Source organism: Vespa velutina, chromosome 9 (genome assembly GCF_912470025.1).
Source record: "Vespa velutina chromosome 9, iVesVel2.1, whole genome shotgun sequence".
In the NCBI taxonomy this organism is placed as follows: Eukaryota; Metazoa; Arthropoda; class Insecta; order Hymenoptera; family Vespidae; genus Vespa; species Vespa velutina.
Genome location: NC_062196.1, coordinates 2308736 through 2330586, shown reverse-complemented (window position 1 = coordinate 2330586; position 21851 = coordinate 2308736). Strand labels below are relative to the sequence as shown.

Here is a 21851-nt window from a genome sequence, read left to right as displayed (position 1 = left end):
GCTTTATACTTTTATTTAATATACTTTATATTTAAAAGAAAAATGAGACAATAAATAACATATTTTGAGGTTATATTCATTTACAGTTCGAAAATATTTTATTTTAATAACGACTAGTAATTAAATGTGTTAGTGAATTTACATTATTACTTACTTACTCCAAAGTGAGTACTGAATGTAAACAAATACATATTCATTAAAATGTATAATATATAACATTTTAATGACTTTGTAATAAAAGATATCACGTTGTGTTTATACTTAATAATCATATATTAATCCAAAAGAAAACATAGTTTTTTTTTCATTGTGAAATATTTGTTTACATTCACGTAATAGTACAGACTTCTATGGAGCACATTCATAATGTTTTCATCAGTGAAAGCGAGAGGTTACGCGTTTGTTTCAGGACCAAGCAACTGAAGTCATCCTAACGCTGGGCCAAGCATTCGAGGTAGCTTATCAGATGGCATTGAGGGACAAGTTGGGGGGACACGCCGTGCGTTCTCAATCGGCCAATCAGTTAGTTTCGCTTTCGAGCTCGACTAAATCCAGTGGAATAATGGCAAAGACATCCTCTCCTGAGTCAACTATTGAACACATCCGAGAGAGCGATCATGAGGTCACTGCAACCATTCCAAGTAATCACAATTCTACGTCAAATCTCAAAGCGAAGCCACGATCCAAGTCCATTCCTAATCCCAACGGTTATTCCGTGAGCACCTCGCAAGAAACCAACTCCAGCTCCAGTTCTGGCTCGAATACAACGGCCAATTGTACGAACTCTGCTTCGAGTCCCAGCTCAAACTCAGTTGCTAGCTCAAATTCGAACACCAGTACCAATCAGACTACCGCGAAGCCTCTGTTAACTCACGGACGTTCTCACTCCGTAAATGACATCAAGGTGAACGGCAATCAACTTAAGTTGGCTCCTCCGGTACCGGTAGACGACATAAGCGTCGGTGTAAAAGATTTAAAGCCTGGCTCTCGTGCACCGATAGCACTATCCGAGGAACTCTAAACAATACTTTTCATCATCGGATTTTTATTCGATATACGTATTTTTAGATTTGATAATCGTTCGTCATTTCGATCGGTCTCGGACTTTCATTATTTCTGGCCTATTTTATTCATCGATCGTTAATTCGTTCAATTATCGTTCAACGAGCATACCCTCGCGTTGTTTAGCGATTCTTTGATTTATCGTCTTCCTTATTGAAATCATAGCAATGTCGAATAATTGCGATCAAAAGTTAACCCAATGAAATCATCATCGTCTTGTATTTTGCTCGAACCTAGTCACAGTAAGAACATAATCAGAAGGACATGGATGTTTCTTCAGAGTTAGGAATGAACCATCAATTGAACTTAGATACGAAGATATCATTGGTGATATTATCGTTTTATCAACCTGTTCCATTTCTAATTTCTGTATGATAACGTAGGTATGTACATTCTGGAAGGATATCATCGTGTACTTTTCAACTGCCTTCAAAGTTATGTACATACATGGAGCTTCGAAAATACACGAAGGTAAGTAACGAATATTATTTCTTCACTGGCAAGATACTCTGTGAGTTTTAATGACGCACACGTCAACTAATCGAGATTATGTTGAAACGAAAATGTCCAAAAGGTTTCTGATAAATTTTAAGGATTTTATCGATCGTTATAACGTAATTCGACGATAACGATTATATAAATATATTTTATTCTTTAATGAGATCACCAAATCATGTGATAATGATGATAGAAAATAGGAATCTTTTCGTTTCTATTATTCATATGATCTTTTACGAAAATATTTTATTCGAAATAAAAGAATTCACATTCGCTAACTGCTATCGAAGAAATTTTCAATATATAAAACGTGTGCGTTAATGGTGATGATTTATTGTGTTAATGATAATTCGTAATTAATTATTCACGTATTTTGAGCGTATGCTACATATATTAACACGAGTTATAACATATGTACCTATAAACAAAAGAAGTAGATATACATCATATTATCCCATTTTAAGTTCGAGTCGATGTATCTATCACATTCCCGTTGAAAAAATGGAAGGAAAAAAAAACGAAAGACTTAGTGTATCATGACCCTAGTCACATAACAAAATCACATACACAAACATTGCTTCATCAACCCTTCCAGTAATTATTCGTAATGAGTGAGATTCTGAGGCTGAAAGAATCGAAATCTTTCCTTTAATTGGAAAAGATCGATATGAAAGCTGCGTGACGTTCGATCGACCACATTTTTCCTAATGATTTTTCGATGATTTTTCGATGATTTTTCGAATTTCTCCAATTTCCAGTTCAAAGTGGCCACTGTTTTTTCGACGTTTCATTATTCAAGACTGAGAGTCCTTATCTCGTTTGATACTTCGCGTTAAGCATAATATTATTATAATGATTATATATATATACATATAGATAACAGTAGTTGTATTTATTGTGTATTAACTAATCCGACTAAACCTCGCGATTAGAAGACGATGCTTTAGCAAGAGAGCGCGAAAAAAAACATAGAAATATATCAATATATATATGGATATAGTTATGTGTGTGTACATATATACATATATATGTATAGATACGTAACTATATTTTTATTGAATTATATATATAATACTCGTTAGAATGATTGACGAACGAGCGCGAAAAAAAGATGATATGATCGCAATAAAAATTCTCTCTCGAAAGCAGCTATAGATCAAAAATTCTTGTAAAAGAAATACGATCTTGAAAACGAGCGATAATAGAAACGATAAAGTCGATGCAGAGAAATAACGTATTATATAGTTTGTAGGGCATCGATGATCGTTTTGTTAGGATATATATATATATATATATTTTTTTTTTTTCTTTCCGCAAACGAGCCTAAAAAAGAACTTGATAGATATTCGTGAAACTGTAGTGATACTCGAGTGTGATTACGATTTGTTCTAAAAGAAGAACGATGAAAAATATAAAGAAGGGGTAGGATCAAGAAACGATAGAGTTACGATTATAGACAAAGGTTCGAAAAGGAAATACTCTTTACAAACTCTTTACGAAGTTAATTTTAATTGAAATGTATCATATTTAATTTGAAAATTTCATAATAGTGTAATATAAATGCATTAATCAAGAAATATCATTTGTTTAATTATATTTCAACAAATTTCTTAATTAGAATATTATTTCAAATATTATGAAGAAGATTTTTGAATGAATCTTCTCTTTTACTGTTTGTAAAGGGTTGACACTTAAACGCGTTTAGAATTGTAGAAAAAAGAAAAAAAAGGAAACTAAATGCCGAACAACGAACCTATGGTAGCTTTGCACGTTTCTCTCCCATTCTTTTATAGAAACCAAAGAAGCACGTATTCACACATGCGTTTCTAATCCGACGATGAAAAACGATTTTGTTTGAAAATATCCGAAAGAAGAGCCTTTCAAAAAGAATAATTTTTTTTCTTTTTTGGTTTTGTTTTTAAATCGGCTCGAACCTCGGTGAAAATTTCGCTCAAACGTTTTTCATCTTCGCAGTAGGTACACATATATATGCACGCAAACACAAACACGAATACATAAACAAAAATACGCGTATACATGCATACACACATAGACACTCAAATATATACACATGCGTGTATTAATATGAAGATATACAAATATATCATATCGCAAGCGAAGAGGACGGAGAACGTGTTTTGGTAGGAGTACTGAATCTACGTTGAAGTCATTGATGTTAATTCCCCATTCCCTACTACCATCACCACTATCAATCCCGTTAAAAAGAAAAATAGAAAAAGGGCGGAAAAAAATAAAAGAAAGAAAATAAATAAAAAGGAAGAAGGATAAGGAAAAATAAAGAGTGAGGGAAAACTTAAACTGCCAAAAAAGTTACACCAGAAGCATCTCATGGCTGTACGCACATACTTTGTATTTATCGTGTTTACAAATGTAGGTAATTAATCCATATAGAAATTAAAACATAAGATTTACTTATGCCCGTAAAAAGAAATAAGAGATGTAAGAAAGGAAGGTGGCATAAAAAAAAAAAAAAAGAAAAAGAATGAGAAGGAAGAGAAGAAAAATTTGAAATTGAGATGATCGCGCAGTGGCTTCTTTCCTTTTTTGCAAAATGTATTATGTAATATACATTATTAAATATTCTCTCTTGAAGCGTTGATATGTAGCAGCTATTTGTAGAATTCGTAGTGCTATTGTAGAAAAAACGAAGATGACAATGATAATAATAATGATGATGATGATGATGATGATGATGATGATGATGTTGATGATGTTGATGATGATGATAATGATGATGATGATGATGATGATGATGATGTTGATAATGATGATGATGATGATGATGATGATGATGATGATGATGATGATGATGATGATGATGATGATGATGTTGATGATGATAATGATAATGATGATGATGATGATGTTGATAATGATGATGATGATGATGATGATGATGATGAAGCATACACCCTCGATGTGTCGATAATTATACATAAAAGATTTTACGAAAGATTCATAGATGAATTAGAGAAAAGAATAATATCGTAGTTTTCTGACCGTTCCTAAAGACTCGTTCGTATTACAATGATCATCATTACATAAAAATCGGTCAGATTTTTTTCTTTTTCTTTATTACATATATGATATTCGCTAATGCGGGAAGTGCCAACTTTACACCACTGTGTTTCGACCATGCCAGGAAAAACATATTATATGGGAGACTATATTGTTAACAATTATTACGGAATAATCGGACATCTTATTAAAGTTGCTAACATTGACTGCCATTATGTATTTCATTTGATGTTCTTCGAAAGATAATCAAATTTATAACTTAGTTAATCGACTGCTTATGAGAAAAGTGACATTATGAGAAAATTTACATAATAATTAAATGTATTAAATCAGTATTATTGTGGGATTCAATGACCAATACAAGTTTTGCATTTACTTTATTACAAATTGTTCATAATTTCGTCGTTCAATTCCGTAATATTTGTACGCTCTTTAGGCACATTTTTTTGTAATAATATTTATCGTATATCACATAGGTTTGTACGTACCATTGATAGTACTATGAAATTTTAATACAATATTTTTTAGATGGACGATTGTCCGAATAGGTATTTCAAATATTTAATGAGGAAAGAGACAAACAAATGTCGAAACTCTTATTCGTAAATCAAACTCTAGTTATGAATCATCTTGATCTTATTACGGCGATCACAGTGGATTTTTGGGACACATAATGAATTATCAGTCGCACAAAGTGAAATTTTTCTCGGACCAAACGAAAGCCCAAAGGGGTGACTCGTTCGTCACGGATTTACCTCGAAACAATTTTATAAAGCGGTGTTATGTAGCCGCTGTGATTTTTCATAAAGACATTTAACATTTGACTTTCTCTCTCTCTATATATACACACATATATATATATATATATATATATATATATATATATATATAAATATATACATATACCTATATACCTGTATTTCTCTTTATCTCTTTATCTCTAGATGACTGATCGCTATCAACAAAATAAGATTGCTAAGGTTCTTCTAAAATGTATCGTATCTTTGCATAATAATGAATTTTAAGCAATTTTCCATGCTGTGCCATCGTGATTCAATTTCCCGTAACGATGATGATGTGAATAATAATAATAATAATAATATATAAAGAAATGATATAAATATATAATAAGAACGTGAATGAGGGTGTGTAAGTGCGCACGCGATAGAGATCGTGTAATTGTCTTATAACAAAATTTATTTCTCCTTAAAGATGTGAGCTTTAATATAATCGCATTTTTATTGTAAGCTTATAATGATATTGATTATCGCTATGTGCTGATAATATGACCGTTTGTAAATCTGTCATGCTTCTAGTAAGACGATCATTTCATTTTCTTGAATATGTAATTTAACTTAGCAGAAACGAAATAGATTTTGCTCGTTACGAAGAACTTGTCGACATAATTTATCGTCTACTACGTAAAGTGTCATTAAACATAACGTTTACATAAAATATCATCAATTTATAAGAGAGTTCCGTCTCTCGCATCTCTCTTGTCCTCTTCCAACTTAATGACTAAGTCTCGTGATTCAAGTTGAATGACATCCGAGGAAAAGTTATGAATTACATCTCGTTAGGAAATAAATTAATAGCACGCCGGTCTGTTTGGAAAATGTATTACAAAAAGTACGTGAATCTTCGCAAAATTCAAGCGAACTATATTTCCATTTTAATTAAGACCGTTCTAACATTACCCTTTCATTACTATACAAAATCTTATCAACTATTCGAGATAAATGTTGAAATAGTAAATGATAGGCGTAGTTTTGGTTTATAAAGTTAAAAACATTTTATCTCAGTAAATCGCATTAAATTATATTTTCCATCTATTTTTATTATTCGTTAAAAAATAAAAAATAATTTTTATATTCTTTTACGTTTAGTTTTCTCCTTTTAATAAAAATTTTAAGTAGTCAAACTGCTCTTCTAATATCTTTAATAAAAATTGCTTGGAAATATTCATTTTCGAAGAGTTCGATATAATTTTGGCGATATGTTAAAATTGAGAAGCAGGCAGATTCTTTCGCGTCGACTCGCACATATCGATCCTCAAACTTGCGGGAACCGATTCCGATGGCAAAGCACAAGTGCAATATCTTGTGAACGCATTACTAGTACGATTCAATGCTCTTTCAAAGGGTTTTCTAACAAACACCTCGAGGCAATGTTTAAAATGAACTTTAAATGTTACGATAAACGAAATGGTACGTATTACGTTTGATTGCTTGTATATTGCTTCGAGATGTTATGTTAATCATTTGGGATGAGATCGTTAATAGGGCAACTCGATTGATTGTTAATAACATTATTAATCACCATGGCAGCTTCAGAGTGTGATGAACGGTTCGAATTAATTTTCGAAAAATAAAATCGAGAAAAAGAAAATAAATCTCTACTATCGTATGAATACCGAAAGAGCCGTTAATTCAGTCCCGATGTTATTAATCTAGTATCTACATATATATGTCGCAATGTAGTATGTATTTTCTTTTATTTTTTTCTCAGCTTTCATAATTCTACGATATAAAGAAATTTTCGATATAAATTTCGGAAACGTAGAAAAATATCCATCACTGAACGATATAGTTGTTATAAATAAATATAGATACGCTACGAACTCTAAAATATCATTGTATGTGCAATAAGAAAACAATTGTGTGTATGTGTATAAAATATGATTTTGATTTTGAAAGAGAAAAAAAATAGACAAGGGATGATCGATCCTCCGAACGTAAGAAAACAAATAAAGCTACTCGTCGTTCGGACGTTCGATCATCTTCGCCGGGATATAGAGATAAGATAAAAATAAGAAAAAAGAAATAAATAAAACAAGATTAAGGAGTACAAGTGCATGTAGAATAATGGTGTATCGGTGTTCTTTTCGAAGCGAAATATTGTCGTGCTATGATGTTCGTAGCATCACGTTAGCGGCTTCAGGTGATTTAGATTTTTTATATTATTCTTATAATGATTATTATTATTATTATTATTATTATTACTATTATTATTATTACTATTATTATTATATTATTATATTATTATATTATTATATTATTATTAATATTATTAGCATTAGAGAAAAATAATATCGTTCCATGAGCGTGAGAAAAACGTCGTGGGAACTGATGCTCGTCAAAGACGTGTACTTTCTTGTCCAAGCGAGATAATGTTCCGATAGTGATATTTAGCAAGTAATATGCGGATATATTAGTAATATATCATAACTTTAATCTATAGCAGTATTTAAATCGTCGCGTAACGATTGTAATTTATCCTTATTAACACGACAAAATATCGCCCTCTATTTTGACGATATCTGGTGGTTACAGTTTCCATTTGTCCTATGCCGTCCGAATTATTATTATTCTCGCTACTGCGACCATTGAAAATACAGAGGGAAAAAAAAACGGGTTGCATAACCGAGAGTATAATAAAATTGTACAGATTAATGATATTTTTCTCTTTTAAGAATCATATAAGAATTTGTAAATACTTTCACGTACATACGATAAATATAAAAAAAACTAGCCACTTCTTTATTTAATCAGCAGTAGCTAGCAAAAATATAATTCGGACTGGTATAATATCTAACTCTTACTCTAATTATTCTCTATTAAGTATTACGTCTTTCTTTTTCTTTTTCTTTTTCTTTTTCTTTTTCTTTTTCTTTTTCTCTTTCAAATATTTCAACGACCGCTAACGTCGTGCAATAAATTCGCAATCATTTAAAACGATTTTTTCTCTTTTTCTCTTAATGTCAAACTTTTTCATCTTCTCTTTGTCTTTCTCTATCTTGTCATAAATCTAACAGCTCGTCGATCTTGTAAAGAAAATGTAGTTCGAAATTATTCGTAAATTGGTAAAATGAACTCTTTCCATCGCAGGAAACATTTTGATTTAGATTAATGATCGTCGATGTAGATATGTATCACTCATGTATAATATCGTAGTTTCTAAATTAAACGTTAACTATTCTAATCGAAATAGCAAGACTATTTTCAAGATAAATCTTGGTTTATCATATTTTCATCATTTGTCAATGTCATAATATTTCGAATTTTTTTAATGGACGTATCTAAATAAAATAGACGACGTATTTTTCTTCTAGCTAATATTGCACATCTTATATTTTTCTTGAAAAATTAAATTCATAAAACGAGGAAATAAAGGAAGAAGGAATAAAAGAAAAAAGCGTCGAGGCCGAGCTAATGAGAATGGATGTAAAGAAAAGATTATGTATTCTTGATATATCGCTCACGCGAAAGTCATGTGTGTGTGTTGTATAATAATAAAAAGAAACGGAGAGAAAGAGCGTTGTAATATAAAGTAGAAAAAAGAAAGAAAGAGAGAGGGAGAGAGAGAAATTTATATCTTGATAAACGCGCGACTTTGCTCAAAGAAAAGGTCGCGAAGGGACGAAAGAAAATGGGACGATTGTTCGATCGTAAGTTCGTATCTCATTTGGAATTGGCATTTTCAGCATCATTGTTTCTATGAGTTTCTAGACTGGATCATTGGTCTAGATGTATTACATGATATTTTTTTTCTTTTCTTTCTTTTTCTTATTTTTAATTACGCTCGTTCTGTTTTTCCTTTTTTTTTTTTTTTTTATTTTCTTGTCTAGTTCTACGTAGAAACAGCGATGCATGTATGTATGTATACAGAATGACGAAAGAGCCTAGCATTCAACTAATATTGAATATGTTAGTATGTAATTGCACGAATGAAATAAATTCGTTTATAGATTCTTCATGCGAAATCATTGTCTTTCAAAAAGCGTATAATAATTCTTTGTGTTAAGGCGAAGGTTCTTCGACTTCCTGTAAACTTGCGATTTAAAATTACGGTTTCTTTTTATGTGAAATGTTACTCGTGATTTACCATCGAACGATTTTGAGAATGTTCGTATAATTTAAATACGAATTAGAAGAAGGGGCGAAAGGATGGAAAATGAGAATTGGATAAACGCTTAGAATGAGAAGTATTTTTCTCGGGGAATCGATAACTATATATATGCACACACACACACGCACACACGCACGCGCGCGCGCGCACACACACACACACACACACACACACACACACACACACATATATTGTCATTTTATACATTTTACTATTTTTTTCTGTTTTCTTTTCTTTTCTTTTGTATTTCATTTTAAGAAGTACGTATACGAACAATCTCGAGACTCTACGCAGATATTTTTGGCAATAATGCAAACAGTATACAACATAGCAATAAGTAAAATTATCAAGTTGACACTTTAAATAGTCACAGATAACATTTAATACCGCCGACCACACACAGTAGTAATATATTGTTTTTCGATATTGAATCGCTCAACCATGTTTTTTCGATATTATATATCTATTAATACCACAACGAGATAATAAATCTTGTAATTTTCACACGATTTGTAGTACAAGACAATTGGTGCAGCGACCACGAAAACATTTATCCCATTAAATTATTATTTTTCAAAGGAAGTTCAAAGGCAAAATGAGTCAATTGCATTGTGCTCGTAATTATTTACGTGCGTACATAAAATTGACTCGTTTTGTTCGTTTAAAAAGTTGCTTATATCCTTATAGGTTTGTATTTAAATCTTTAATGAATTTTATAATATTTTTCGTGCGAATTTTATAATATTTTATAACAATTTTGAAAAAGTGGAAAGAAAAAAGATTCTGTAGATGGACAACGACGAAAAGAAAAAGCATAAGATCGTGCGATTCGTAAAACTATAAAGACGATTTTGTGAGGCTCGTCGTTCGGTCGTCGAAATTTTCATAAAATATCAAAGGAAGAATAGAGAGAATTTAAAAGAATTTTTGGATCGAATGAAATTGATTTTTCGATAGATTTCGAGTGAAAAGTTCGATGGCTTCGACGATGTAGCGTTTTTCTCCCCAAATGGAAAATATTGGATATTTACATTCAAGTTCAAAGAAAAGACTTGGAAGTGGTCAGGACTTTTTGAAATCAAACGAAGGTAAAGAAAAGAGTATAAAAAGAAGAAGGAGAAAAGATGCACTATTCGTATTAAAAGCTGTTGCCGAAGATGCCATATAATAATATAATAAATACGCTATTTTATACCAAGCAGCTTGATTAGACGCAAACTTCCTACGTTCTTGTATACATTATATTTATTATTGTTCATGTTTATTAGAATATTATATATATAAAACAGAGATTATTCCCTGGATATCTATAACGCCTTGAGGAAAATAAAATAAATACTTTATGGGATATCGATGGTAGAATCATTGAACACTTATATTTCTCCAAATTTTAGTTTTTTGTATTAATGAAAATTTTTTTCTTAAGCTAAAATAAAAATCATATATTATAAGATAAATGTAATAAATGGGTGAGTAAAATTATTATTTATTTACTTACGTAGAAACAATTCTTATATCACACTCTTCTTTTTATTTTTTAGTTTTCATAATTTATAATAATAAAAATCAACAAAGTTTATCTGAAGAACAGTATATATTAATAAAATATATAGATGCTCTTATGCATTTATGCATAATATAATATAAAAGATAGACATCGAGTAGAAAATAAATAAAATATAAAGCTGCTATACTTTATGCTCGACTTATCTGTTTATTTATTTTCCACTAGTCAGAAAGGAGATTGTCCATTGTCTTTTAAAGTCAAATCAAAACAAGTTTTCCTACCTTAGGAAATAGCATTGTTAGCCGATGCGAGTCAATGGCTTGCACTTTGTACTTTCTCGGAAATTCTTCCTTCCGTTTCTAGCCGACGGCAATGTGGAACGCCGCAAGGTAAGCAGGCGGCCTACGGTAAAGATGTTAATTAACCAAGTTTCAGTCTTAACAAAGTTTTTCGATTAGCCAGTAAATTGTTATACGATGCGGGCGCGGCTTGCCGCTTCGTCATTATTTCTCTCTCTTTCTCTCTCTCTCTCTTTCTCTTTTTCTTTCTCTCTCTTTCTCTTTCTACTTCTCATTCTTCCTTTCCTTTGCTTTCCCAAACAAATCCAAAATTGTAGTAACGAAACGCAGCGAAATAATGGAAAGTCGAGCGCGGAAAAGTTTAGTCGTTAAGAACACCGTCCTTGCTTGAGAAATTCTATAGAACGCCGATCGTTCTCGCTCGTCTGAGTGTTTGGATAATCATTTTGTAAATGTAAAATGTTTTTTACATTAAAAAAGAAATACGATAGTTCGCTCGTTAATAATAAAAAAAAAAAGAAAAAGGAAAAAAGTAAGAGTATGGTACATATTTTAATGATTTTTTCGAAACTTTTTCACATCGAGTAGCAAAGAATTGTGATGGAATAATTAACCGAACGTAAATTTATAATCAATTAATTATGAATATCATTGAATAAATAAATAAATAAATAAATAAATATATATATATATATATATATATATATATATATAGATAGTAAATTAAATAACGCTGATCGCTTTTAATTGTCTTTAAATATTTCCAAATATTTTACGCGTTCTTGTCTGACATTATCCTGAACTTCGAAATACGAAACACGTGCATTTTATCGGCGATCGCGAAAAACGATTGCAATTAGCATTCTACATTAAACTGTTCAGAATAATCCGATTTAATTAACATTATCAACGAATTCCGTACGAATGATCGGTCGATTCTATGCTCTAACGATCCGGTCAAAGTCACGTCCGACATTTAAATCCGAATACGCAATTGATTATATCGTTTCAAACACGAAACCTAGCTAGTAATTACTAAACAAAATGAAAAGAATATGATCCGATTACAATTCACTTTTTCATCTATATCCGTTTAACTTTCTCTTATCCCTCTTGATTCCGTGAATGAAATTATAAATCGTGAATGAAATTATCAAATTTATCATTATTATCATTCAGAAAAATCTAAATCCATTTCATTCTCTCGAAGAAATGGTTGGAAATCTTAAGAAATATACCCCCAAATCCTTCGTGAAACATTCGAGCGGTGTCAACGATATCTCTTCGCACGATCGAAGCGGAAAGATCGCGCCTTCGTTCAGCTCGCTTATCGAGAGTAATTCGAGCGTATATCGGACGACGAGGAGAGAAAAGAAATCTGGAAAAGGAGAGAAATAAAACGAAAGGGAGAGAAAGAAAAAGAGAAAGAGAGAGAGAGAGAGAGAGAGAGAGAGAGAAAGAGTGAGTGAGTGGAAAAGGAGAGGAGGAGGTGGAAGAGAAGAGAAAATAAAAAGATAAACGATGGAACGAATGGCAGGGAGAGAGACGAGGTGAGGGGAATAGAGTCCCAAGCCGATAGTAGAAATACGGGCGGTCGTTCGAGTGAAGTATCTCGATGAATATGAAAGTGACAGGCGCGTAATCCTAGGGGGGCAAATTTATCTGACCTCTCCATGGATATCGAGGCCGGCGTTTGACCTGGGTCCACGGAAACGACTCTCTCCCTTCTCTTCTTTTCTTTCTCTCTCTCTTTCTCTCTCTCTCTCTCTCTCTCATTTGGTGTTCGTCCTTCTCTCTTTCTCTCTTTCAAAGGGACAGATAACGTATCGCGACTCGCACAAAATCGTACGCGGAACCCATTCGTTTCGTTGCACGCTTGCGTATATTTCGCCTTATCCTTCTTCCAGCGCCCCAGTCCACCTCGAGATTGATATACAATCCATTCGTAAATGACCTTTACCCTCCAACATGGGAAACGGGAGCGTTAATTAATTTTCGGATATTTATGTCTCATGGGATTGCCTCATTTCTTCGGACGTAATGGTTCTTCGTAACTTTACGAAATCACGGTCATTTTTGACGATCGGTCGACGGATCCGTTTTACGCAAGATTTCGTCTTGTTAGTTCAAGATTTTAATTAAATTGTATTAAAACCATATGTTAAGAACACAAAATTTTATATATATATATAATTTTATACGTTATACATTATATATTTTATATATTATGTATGTTGCGAAAGAAAAAAAGAATGAGACGACTTCTTTGAGGAATGGACGTCGTTTGTGTGTCGAAATGTTATATATCGAGAAAATTCTTTCGGAGAAAAATATAATAGATGAAAGAGAGAAACTCATACTATATATGATTGGTGGCTTGTGTTTCAACGTTGCCGTCGGCCGACGGCGTACTTTGACCGAGAAAAATTGTACGTTGATATGATCGATGAGACAGGTTTCGATTCGACGATATTTTGGAGGACAAATTGGATGTTTCCAAGAGGACGGAGGCAGAAACAAGAAGAAGTAGGTTTGTATATATACTATATATATATACTATATGTATATATATATATATATATATATATACTATATATATGCTATATATATGTATATATATATATATATATATATATATATATATATATATATATATATATATATATGTCAGGTGAAGATCGATGTGGAGAAGGGATGAAAAAGGTAAGAAAGCATGATTTGTCGAAGAAATACGCCTGTCGACGTTGAACCGTGCTTTCGTCCGCTGAAATCGGCGATTTTCTCTTGCCAGGCACGTCGTTGCCTCCGGATCCAAGGATTTTCTCAATTCTGATCCGTCTTTTCGTGTTTCTTTTCTTCTCGCAAAAGAAACCGTCCGCGCCGTTGTTTGCACGCATATCTTCTCGACGCACTTTCTTTTCTTATCTCCGCGTGTATGCGCTAGAGAAGACGTGTCACGCACACACCACCTACTCGTTTATTTCTTTTCTTACGCACGATAGCGAGGGGTGTTCCTTCTTGCTACGGTTTCGCTTGAGATTTTGAAAAAAAAAAAAAAAAAAGAAAAATAAGCTTATCAAAAATGACAAATAAGAATACGGGTTAAGCATTTGTCATCGACTAAGGATGGATTCATATCTATAGATGCGAATGTTTCTTATTGTTTATATTCTGATAAAAGAAAAGATTCGTATTTAAATTAAAATCGTGAAGGAACAAAATGATTCCTATCTTTTTATCTTTTGAAATTCTTCGTATTATTAATTGGTAAATTTTGAAACTCGAACTGTTCATTGCGTTTCATTTTATGAAACTCTCATTTTGATAGAATTATTTTGCGTACGATAGAGTGAAACTTTCATGCTTTGTAGTTTAATAGTCAAGTAATACCGACTCGAAAGAAATTTTTGGCAAATGGTTGCTCTGCTCGCTTTTGAAATATTTATTAAAATGAAGTAAGAGTAATGTAATGGATTTAATCGTAAATTGCTAACATCGTTAAATTCCTCATGGTTATTTAAATTTGAATTAAATTAATTAAAGACGCTGCATACAATTTCGGATTTTTATTTCTTTTTTCTTCTTTTTCTTTTTTTCCTTCTTTTTTTACCACGATTTCAAACATTATTTCAACGAACTAAAGATATTAAGGGTATTTCTAACGCAAACAATATCATTTTCCAATTTCACCCTGTCAGCGAAACAACCCCTTGGAGCAACTTTGCAAGCATTCTCTCTAAACATTGCCACGAGTCGTTTACTTAAGACGATTCTGGTTTTTCTCCTGGTTCTACCTATTAAAAACTTATGAAGCGAACTATTAAATGTCTCTTTTTAGAATATAAAAAAAATAGCAAAGGAATATCTCTTTTTTATCGTTTATCCCGTTTCTTTGGATCTCATCGCCGAAGCGTGACGAATATCGGCACACGATGTCGAGGCAAACTCTCTGTATTGCCTGGGGTTCAGCTTTTGAAAATCGTACGTGGTTCCTTCAAAAACGAAACTAGTCGTCTCCGTTTTTTTTGTCGTATTGTCATTGAGCCACGTGGCCCAAAGACACGCTGAAATTGTGTATTTTCTCCCTCTTTTTTTTCTCGTCAGTTAAAGCAATCAAATGCACATAAAGAAAGAGACAGAGAGAGAGAGAGAGACAGAGAGATAGATAGATAGATAGATAGATAGAGAGAGAGAGAGAGAGAGAGAGAGAGAGAGAGAGAGAGAGAGAGAGAGAGAGAGAGAGAGAGAGAGTGGAAAAGGTGGAAACAACCCTCGAGGATTGGCCACTGAAGACACTTACGGACGGACACGCCCGTGTAGTGAAACGTCAGTCAGGCTTAGGACAGGATCTAGATGTTATCTAAGACACAGCTCGTTGCACAGGGCGACGCGTCTCGCTCGTAGCTTTTCACGTGTACACTCCACGTCGTTTCTACGCGTACATGTATGTGTGCATATGTATGAGTATCTGTCACCTTATTATGTGTGCGCGTATAAGCACACTTTGTATCTATAGCAGACTAATTATTCCAAGCACCCTCCATGTGACGAATCGCACGTTTGAAGCTGTGTGATATGTTGCGTATCAAGGAACGCGTTCAATTATCGATACTTAGATTTTCAATGCGATAACAATTCTTATATTCAGATTTTTAAATGTTCTACGAAGATTTATTTGTATATAGATATTCATATAGTTGTGTATAAATTTTTTTTTATATGAAACTCGTAGAAATTGCAAAAGTATCTTAATTTTTTTTTTTTTTCTATTGATATACTTTCACCTTCATAAATGTTTACAATTATGTATGTAACGATTGATAAATTTATTTGCTGAACTTTAAACATCAAGTTAAGAGCAAGAGAGTACGGATGAATTCATTATCATCGACAAATTGACAATTGGAAATTTGAGGATGGTGTTTGACAATCTACGAAATTATACTCTCTATCCACGGTACAGTCGCGTGCGATGATTGAAATCCTGATGTTCGAAATGAGCAGCCGTAGTGCGTATTGATGCTCGAGGACATTCCCGTTGCAGTTGGTTAGTTTCGTGAATTTCGACTTTGTTCGCGCTATCGGAGTGATATTCGCGGTTTAATGATCGTAATATTTGGAACCATACTGATTTTATCAACGAACGTCAGGAAATAATGAAAGTTTTCTTCGATCGAAACATCACGATTCTTTTTCGTTTTTATTGCCAACTATCTTCCGCCAGAGTAAAATTAATTATGATTGAGAGTCCGTTATACAAGATCTCAAATTGTTTCAGACTTAGTCTGTCATTGATCATGGAAACATGCTCAAAGTTTTGAAGGAGTAAAATTAATTGCGATCAAGATTGTAAATTGTTACTGGTTTAGAATGTCGTTGATCATAGAAACATACTCAAAGTTTTCATAAATCGAAGGAGATATACAGAAAGGAGAAGAAGGGAGAGAGAGAGAGAGACAGAGAGAGAGAGAGAGAGAGAGAGAGAGAGAAAGAGAAAGAGAAAGAGATAACAGGAACTAGCTATGTACATATTCTCCATATTGCTAATGTCTCTCTCTTCCGCACGGATATTCCTCCATACCCTCTTCCATCGCCCTCTTTGGCATACAACCCTCCTCGATCCCTCAGTCTACTTGCGCGCATCCACTCACACACACATACATACACATATAGACACATGTACAGAATGAGAGAGATAGATGAACGCATACGAATACGAAGGCGCATATTCACGCAGACACAGCAAAGCGAGGCTGCGACTGACGCCGGGCATCGAGAGAGCTCCCGGGTATCTATCGGATAATTAGCCGGTGATTACGTGGCAGTCATTCGGGCGGATATCAGCACCCTCGGCCCTAGGCCCTCGGCCTCACCCTCGCCCTTGGGCAAGAGGGCGTAGACCGTAGTAGAGCCTTCGACCTGTACTTCCTCTCTCTCTCTCTCTCTCTCTCTCTCTCTCTCTTCTCTTCTCTCATGTACGTATGGAGACGCAAGCACATACATACATACACTCATACATTTTCTCCGATCCTCCGTTTCCTCTTCGCTCAGCTTGAACGGCCGACGTCCACAAGCCAGTTCAGTCTCTCTCAGATGAAGAGAGAGAGAGAGAGAGAGAGAGAGAGAGAGAAGGAGAGAGAGAGAGAGAGATGCAAACCCGCACTTCCTGCATACGTTACTGACGCCCAATGCACTGCTGGCTCGCATTATAGCTTGTGGATAGCGCAGTTTCAGGTGCACCTCTGGATACTCGGATGTGTTTGTACGTTCGCGCATGTGGATGCATTAGCAGGTAGTGTATCGAGACGGAGGTGGTCGTCGTACATATATAGTTATACGTGGATCGAGGCGAGAGAGGAAGAGAGAGCAAGAGAGAGAGAAAGAGAGAGAGAGAGAGAGAGGAAGAAGAGGGTCTACCAAGAGGGTGGATAAAGCCTCGGGCTGTCACCAATGAGCCTGCCATCCGGCGCCGTCAAACAATCTCATTATCATTCGATTCACACATGGTAATGGAGGAAGGAGAGATTTGATGTTGGCGAACGACAGTGCGATGGTACAATTAAATAAGTACCAATTCTTATAATTTTCAATTTTACAATTAAATACAATCCTTATGATTTTCAATTAAATTCGATATATTTCATCAAACTTTGGAACATTGTTAATATCGAAATTAGGGATTTAATCATACGAAGGATATATATAAAGGCTTTATTACAATAAAAAAAAAATTCTTACGGTTTACTCGTTCGTACCTGATTTCAGAACATCGAAAGTCAGCACGCAACTAAAGTAGATTCTGATCAAACAGAAAAACGTAGTATGAAAGAGAATACGTTTGAAACGACAAAGAACTCGGGGGTACCAAATTCCCTCTGCGTTTCACCCTCTCGCGCTTCGAGGAGTCAAGAGAAAAAAAAGAAAGAAACAGGAGCAAAAGTACACCGCGAGTGAGATCAAGAGAGAAAAAGAGGAAAAAAAACAGAGAGAAAGAGAGAGAGAGAGAGAGAGAGAGAGAGAGAGAGAGAGGAAAAATAGCACGGCGCAATTAAATAATTTAAGCGTATAGACCGGCGCGCACGCGACTGGAACTTCAAAAGTGCCACCGCATGTGGGCACGGATACGATCGGGGAAGTTAATTGAAGCTTCTCTTTTTTCTGCCGACCCCCTTTCTCCTTCTCTTCTATTTCTCTATCTCTCTCTCTCTTCCTCTCCCTTTTCCTCTCCCTCTTTCTTTCTCTCTCTCTCTCTCTCTCTCTCTCTCTCTCTCTCTCTCTCTCTCTCTCTCTTTTTCTTGGTTCCGCGCTCATTCTCTCGCGGTCTTTCGCATTACGTAAGTCGAGTTCGTTGAAGTGTTCCCATTGGAGGCGCACGCGTACGCCTCTTCACGTACCCGCTTCGCGGATCGCAAAGCCAAAGCGATTGAGTCATTCATCGGGAATAAAAACATACAACAAACTTTTGGTGACAGAGAAAGGGTCGGAGGGAGGAACGGGAACGTAGTTGTATACCAAGAGAAAGAAAGAGAAAGAGCGAAGAAATATTGAGAGGAACTCGTGTGACGTCACGAGCAGAAGGCATTCAGATTGAAGAGCGCTCGATGACTCTTGAAATTTGTATTACCATTAATAACGACGCGGGGGTGCGTGCGCGCGAGCTTACTCCCTCCCTCTCCCTTGTCCTCTCCCTCTTTCTCTCTTTTTCTCTTTCTTTCTCTCTTTAGTCATAACGCATACGGAAGGAAAGCGAAAAATTTGAACGATCGAGTACGTTCGCGTGACTCGCACGAGTCACAGAGATTCTCAATATTTTCGTATTAAATGAATGAATGGGAAGAATATTGTGATATAAATAGAGCGTTAATCTTACAATTTCAAAGTATATTATTCGATCGGAAGAATCTCGTTGTTTGAGATAATTCAGAAATTATCGGAGATCTTTTATTAATACTACGTATCTTTATTAAATTGTCCTGACGTACGACAATGAATTGAAAACCAGGATCGAAGAATAGTTCCTTAGAGAGAGATAGAGAAAGAGAGAGAGAAAGAGAGAAAGAGAGAGAGAGAGAGAGAGAGAGAGAGAGAGAGAGAGAGAGAGAGGGAAGAAATCAACGTTCAAGACATGTATAATATATTACAATTGTAATATTAACTTGTTATAATTTGTATAAGTATTGTACTTCGAAAAAAGATCTCTGATCCAAATGGTAACTGACGGCTAAATGTTTTCAACTTTGAATAAGTCAAATAATTCGTAACAAGTTCATATAGAATATATCGGAGAACCACTGATATAGGTGGTGCTATGTCGTAGCAAGCGTGCTAGAGGCGCCTCTACGTTGAACCCCTCTTGCCCCTTGACAGTCATCACCATCAACAGTAGCTGCTAGTAAGAGAGAGAGAGAGAGAGAGAGAGAGAGAGAGAGAGAAGGAGAGAGAAAGAGAGAGAGGGAGAGAGACAGAAACAGAGAACTACATTTCGTGGTGTTGTTCGCGAGGGGTAGCGATACACGTACGTCGGCAACGTATCCAACCAACCCCCATTCCTCAACCAACTGGACTACTACTAGCTGGCGCACCATCCAGGTCGACACTCACCCGCAAATATAATTACTGCCGTTTAAGCTGCTTCCATTGTGTGCCGAACGCTTGACTTGTTCGACGTCGCGCACAACCGCCACGGTTAGATCGCACGAAAAGCGAACGGACCGTAGGGGTAGAGATCAGAGAGAAAGAGAGAGAGAGAGAGAGAGAGAGAGAGAGAGGGAGCGAGACGATTGGACTTCTGGGTACTCGTACTGTGATGCGTATTGTTCGTCCAGTTGAAATCAATGCTGTGACGCAAGCGAGAGTTTCGTTTCTCACGTTACGAATCTACACTGTCCTACAGCGATGCGTGAAACCAAGGGTTGCGTTGAACCTCCGTTCAACTCGCTATATGCATCACTTATCGTGAATGATTTCGTTCCAAAAGGAATATTTACCGATCAATCTACGAATATTTGAGGAATTTCGTATCTTCCACGACGAGTATTTTTGTATTTAGAACAAATATTCGTTTTATTATATTACCTTGATATTGATAACCTTCTAAAGTACGAAATATTTTCGTGAATTGTTTTTCAAAATTCATCAAATTCTTTTTCTTCCGTTGCTTCTTATGCACGATCGATTTCACCAGCAATTTCTGAAACGAATTAAGATTTACTAAACGATTTTGAACTTAATTGTCTTTCGCGGAATGGACTTGAACCACAAAGCTCCGTCTCTCATTAAATACGGCAAAAAGCGCTCGAGACGAAAGCCAAGTGCATTGTCGAATAATAACCGGGACCAAAAATCGAAAAGGTCGCTTCACTCTGATCGGTACATCGAATAGAAAGATCAGGGGGAAGGAAAACGAAAGAGAAAGAGAAAGAGAGAGAGAGAGAGAGAGAGAAAGAAATAAAGAGAGAAAGAGAAAGAGAGAGAGAGAGAGAAGAAAGAAAGAGAAAAAGAGAGAGAAAGTCAGAGCCCTCCGCGACGCGTACAATTCCATTATGGAGTTCGAGTGCTTTTCGCGTTAAAAAGAGGGAGAAGGGATTCGTCGTCTTGAGCGGCAAATTGTTTTCCCTGGAAATTTCGCAGCCGTCATTTCGCACGTTTCCCGAGCTTTTCGCCGCGCTCTTTTCCGTGTACGTGTTCTCTTTCTGTCTTTTTCTCTTTCTCTCTTTCTCTTTTTCTCTTTCTCTCTTTCTCTCTCTCTCTCTCTCTCTCTCTTTCTTTCTCTCTCTTTCTGTCTCTCTGTCTTTATTTCTCTCGTTCTCCCTTTTCATCCCTCTCTCTTCTTTGGTCTCTGTACGTCCTCGTCGCTAGCAGCAACACCGCTATCCCCTGCCCCTTCTTTTCACTGTTAGCCGTTCTTTTTGACGCATGCGTGAATATCGTATGTCGTTTCGCAGGCCAAGCCGAGCATGGAACGGTCCGACACAAAAGAACGCCGTAAGAAAAGGAAAAGCACGAGTCACGCCGTCGGAAAATAACGTCCCTGTTGTTGACACGTTCTTCGACATCAGAACTGAGTTTCCAACGTGTCGTGTGGATGGCTATCAATTTTCTTCTAAGTGAGCCTAATTCCATTCCATGGTTTTACGTCATTGACATATGCCGCTCTGTTGAAGCATGGAGATGATTGCTTAGGAACGCGGAAAATATTACGATGTACTATGATGACAAGTAACCTTTTGAGGAAAGGTAAAACTATAAATTATACTTTTTAATTTTAATCATCAACGATATAGACTTACAAAAATAGAATCCGATATGTATTGGAAGTTAACGAGATACTAAGAATATATTTATTATGTCTAAAATTAAAACAATTTGTCATAATAGTTTTATAGTTTACTATATGAATGATTATAAATAATAGAAAACGTTCGGTTTTTAATCTTATATACATTCTCGTTGTAAATTATTATAAGGTTATCATTAATGTTTTGAGTATTCGAAAACAAAAGATTCGAAACCGAAGTACTTGTTCGTTCTTTCTTCTT

The 21851-nt window shown here is 35.0% G+C and overlaps 1 protein-coding gene across 12 annotated transcripts in view; it reads left to right on the top strand.

Annotated features, from left to right (window-relative positions):
• The window catches only part of LOC124951677 (ankyrin repeat and SAM domain-containing protein 1A-like), a 121638-nt gene that overhangs the window by 59969 nt on the left and 39818 nt on the right, over positions 1–21851 (top strand). For 5 of the 12 annotated variants that reach the window (XM_047500438.1, XM_047500435.1, XM_047500437.1 and 2 more), the window contains one exon: positions 410–4349. In XM_047500438.1, the coding sequence (XP_047356394.1) occupies positions 410–1021 (612 nt within the window). In that variant the 3' untranslated portion in view covers positions 1022–4349. Of the gene's footprint in view, positions 1–379; positions 4350–5543; positions 10856–21257; positions 21550–21851 lie in introns of those variants that run through there. The other 7 variants (XR_007101668.1, XM_047500443.1, XM_047500442.1 and 4 more) reach the window with 4 other exon arrangements.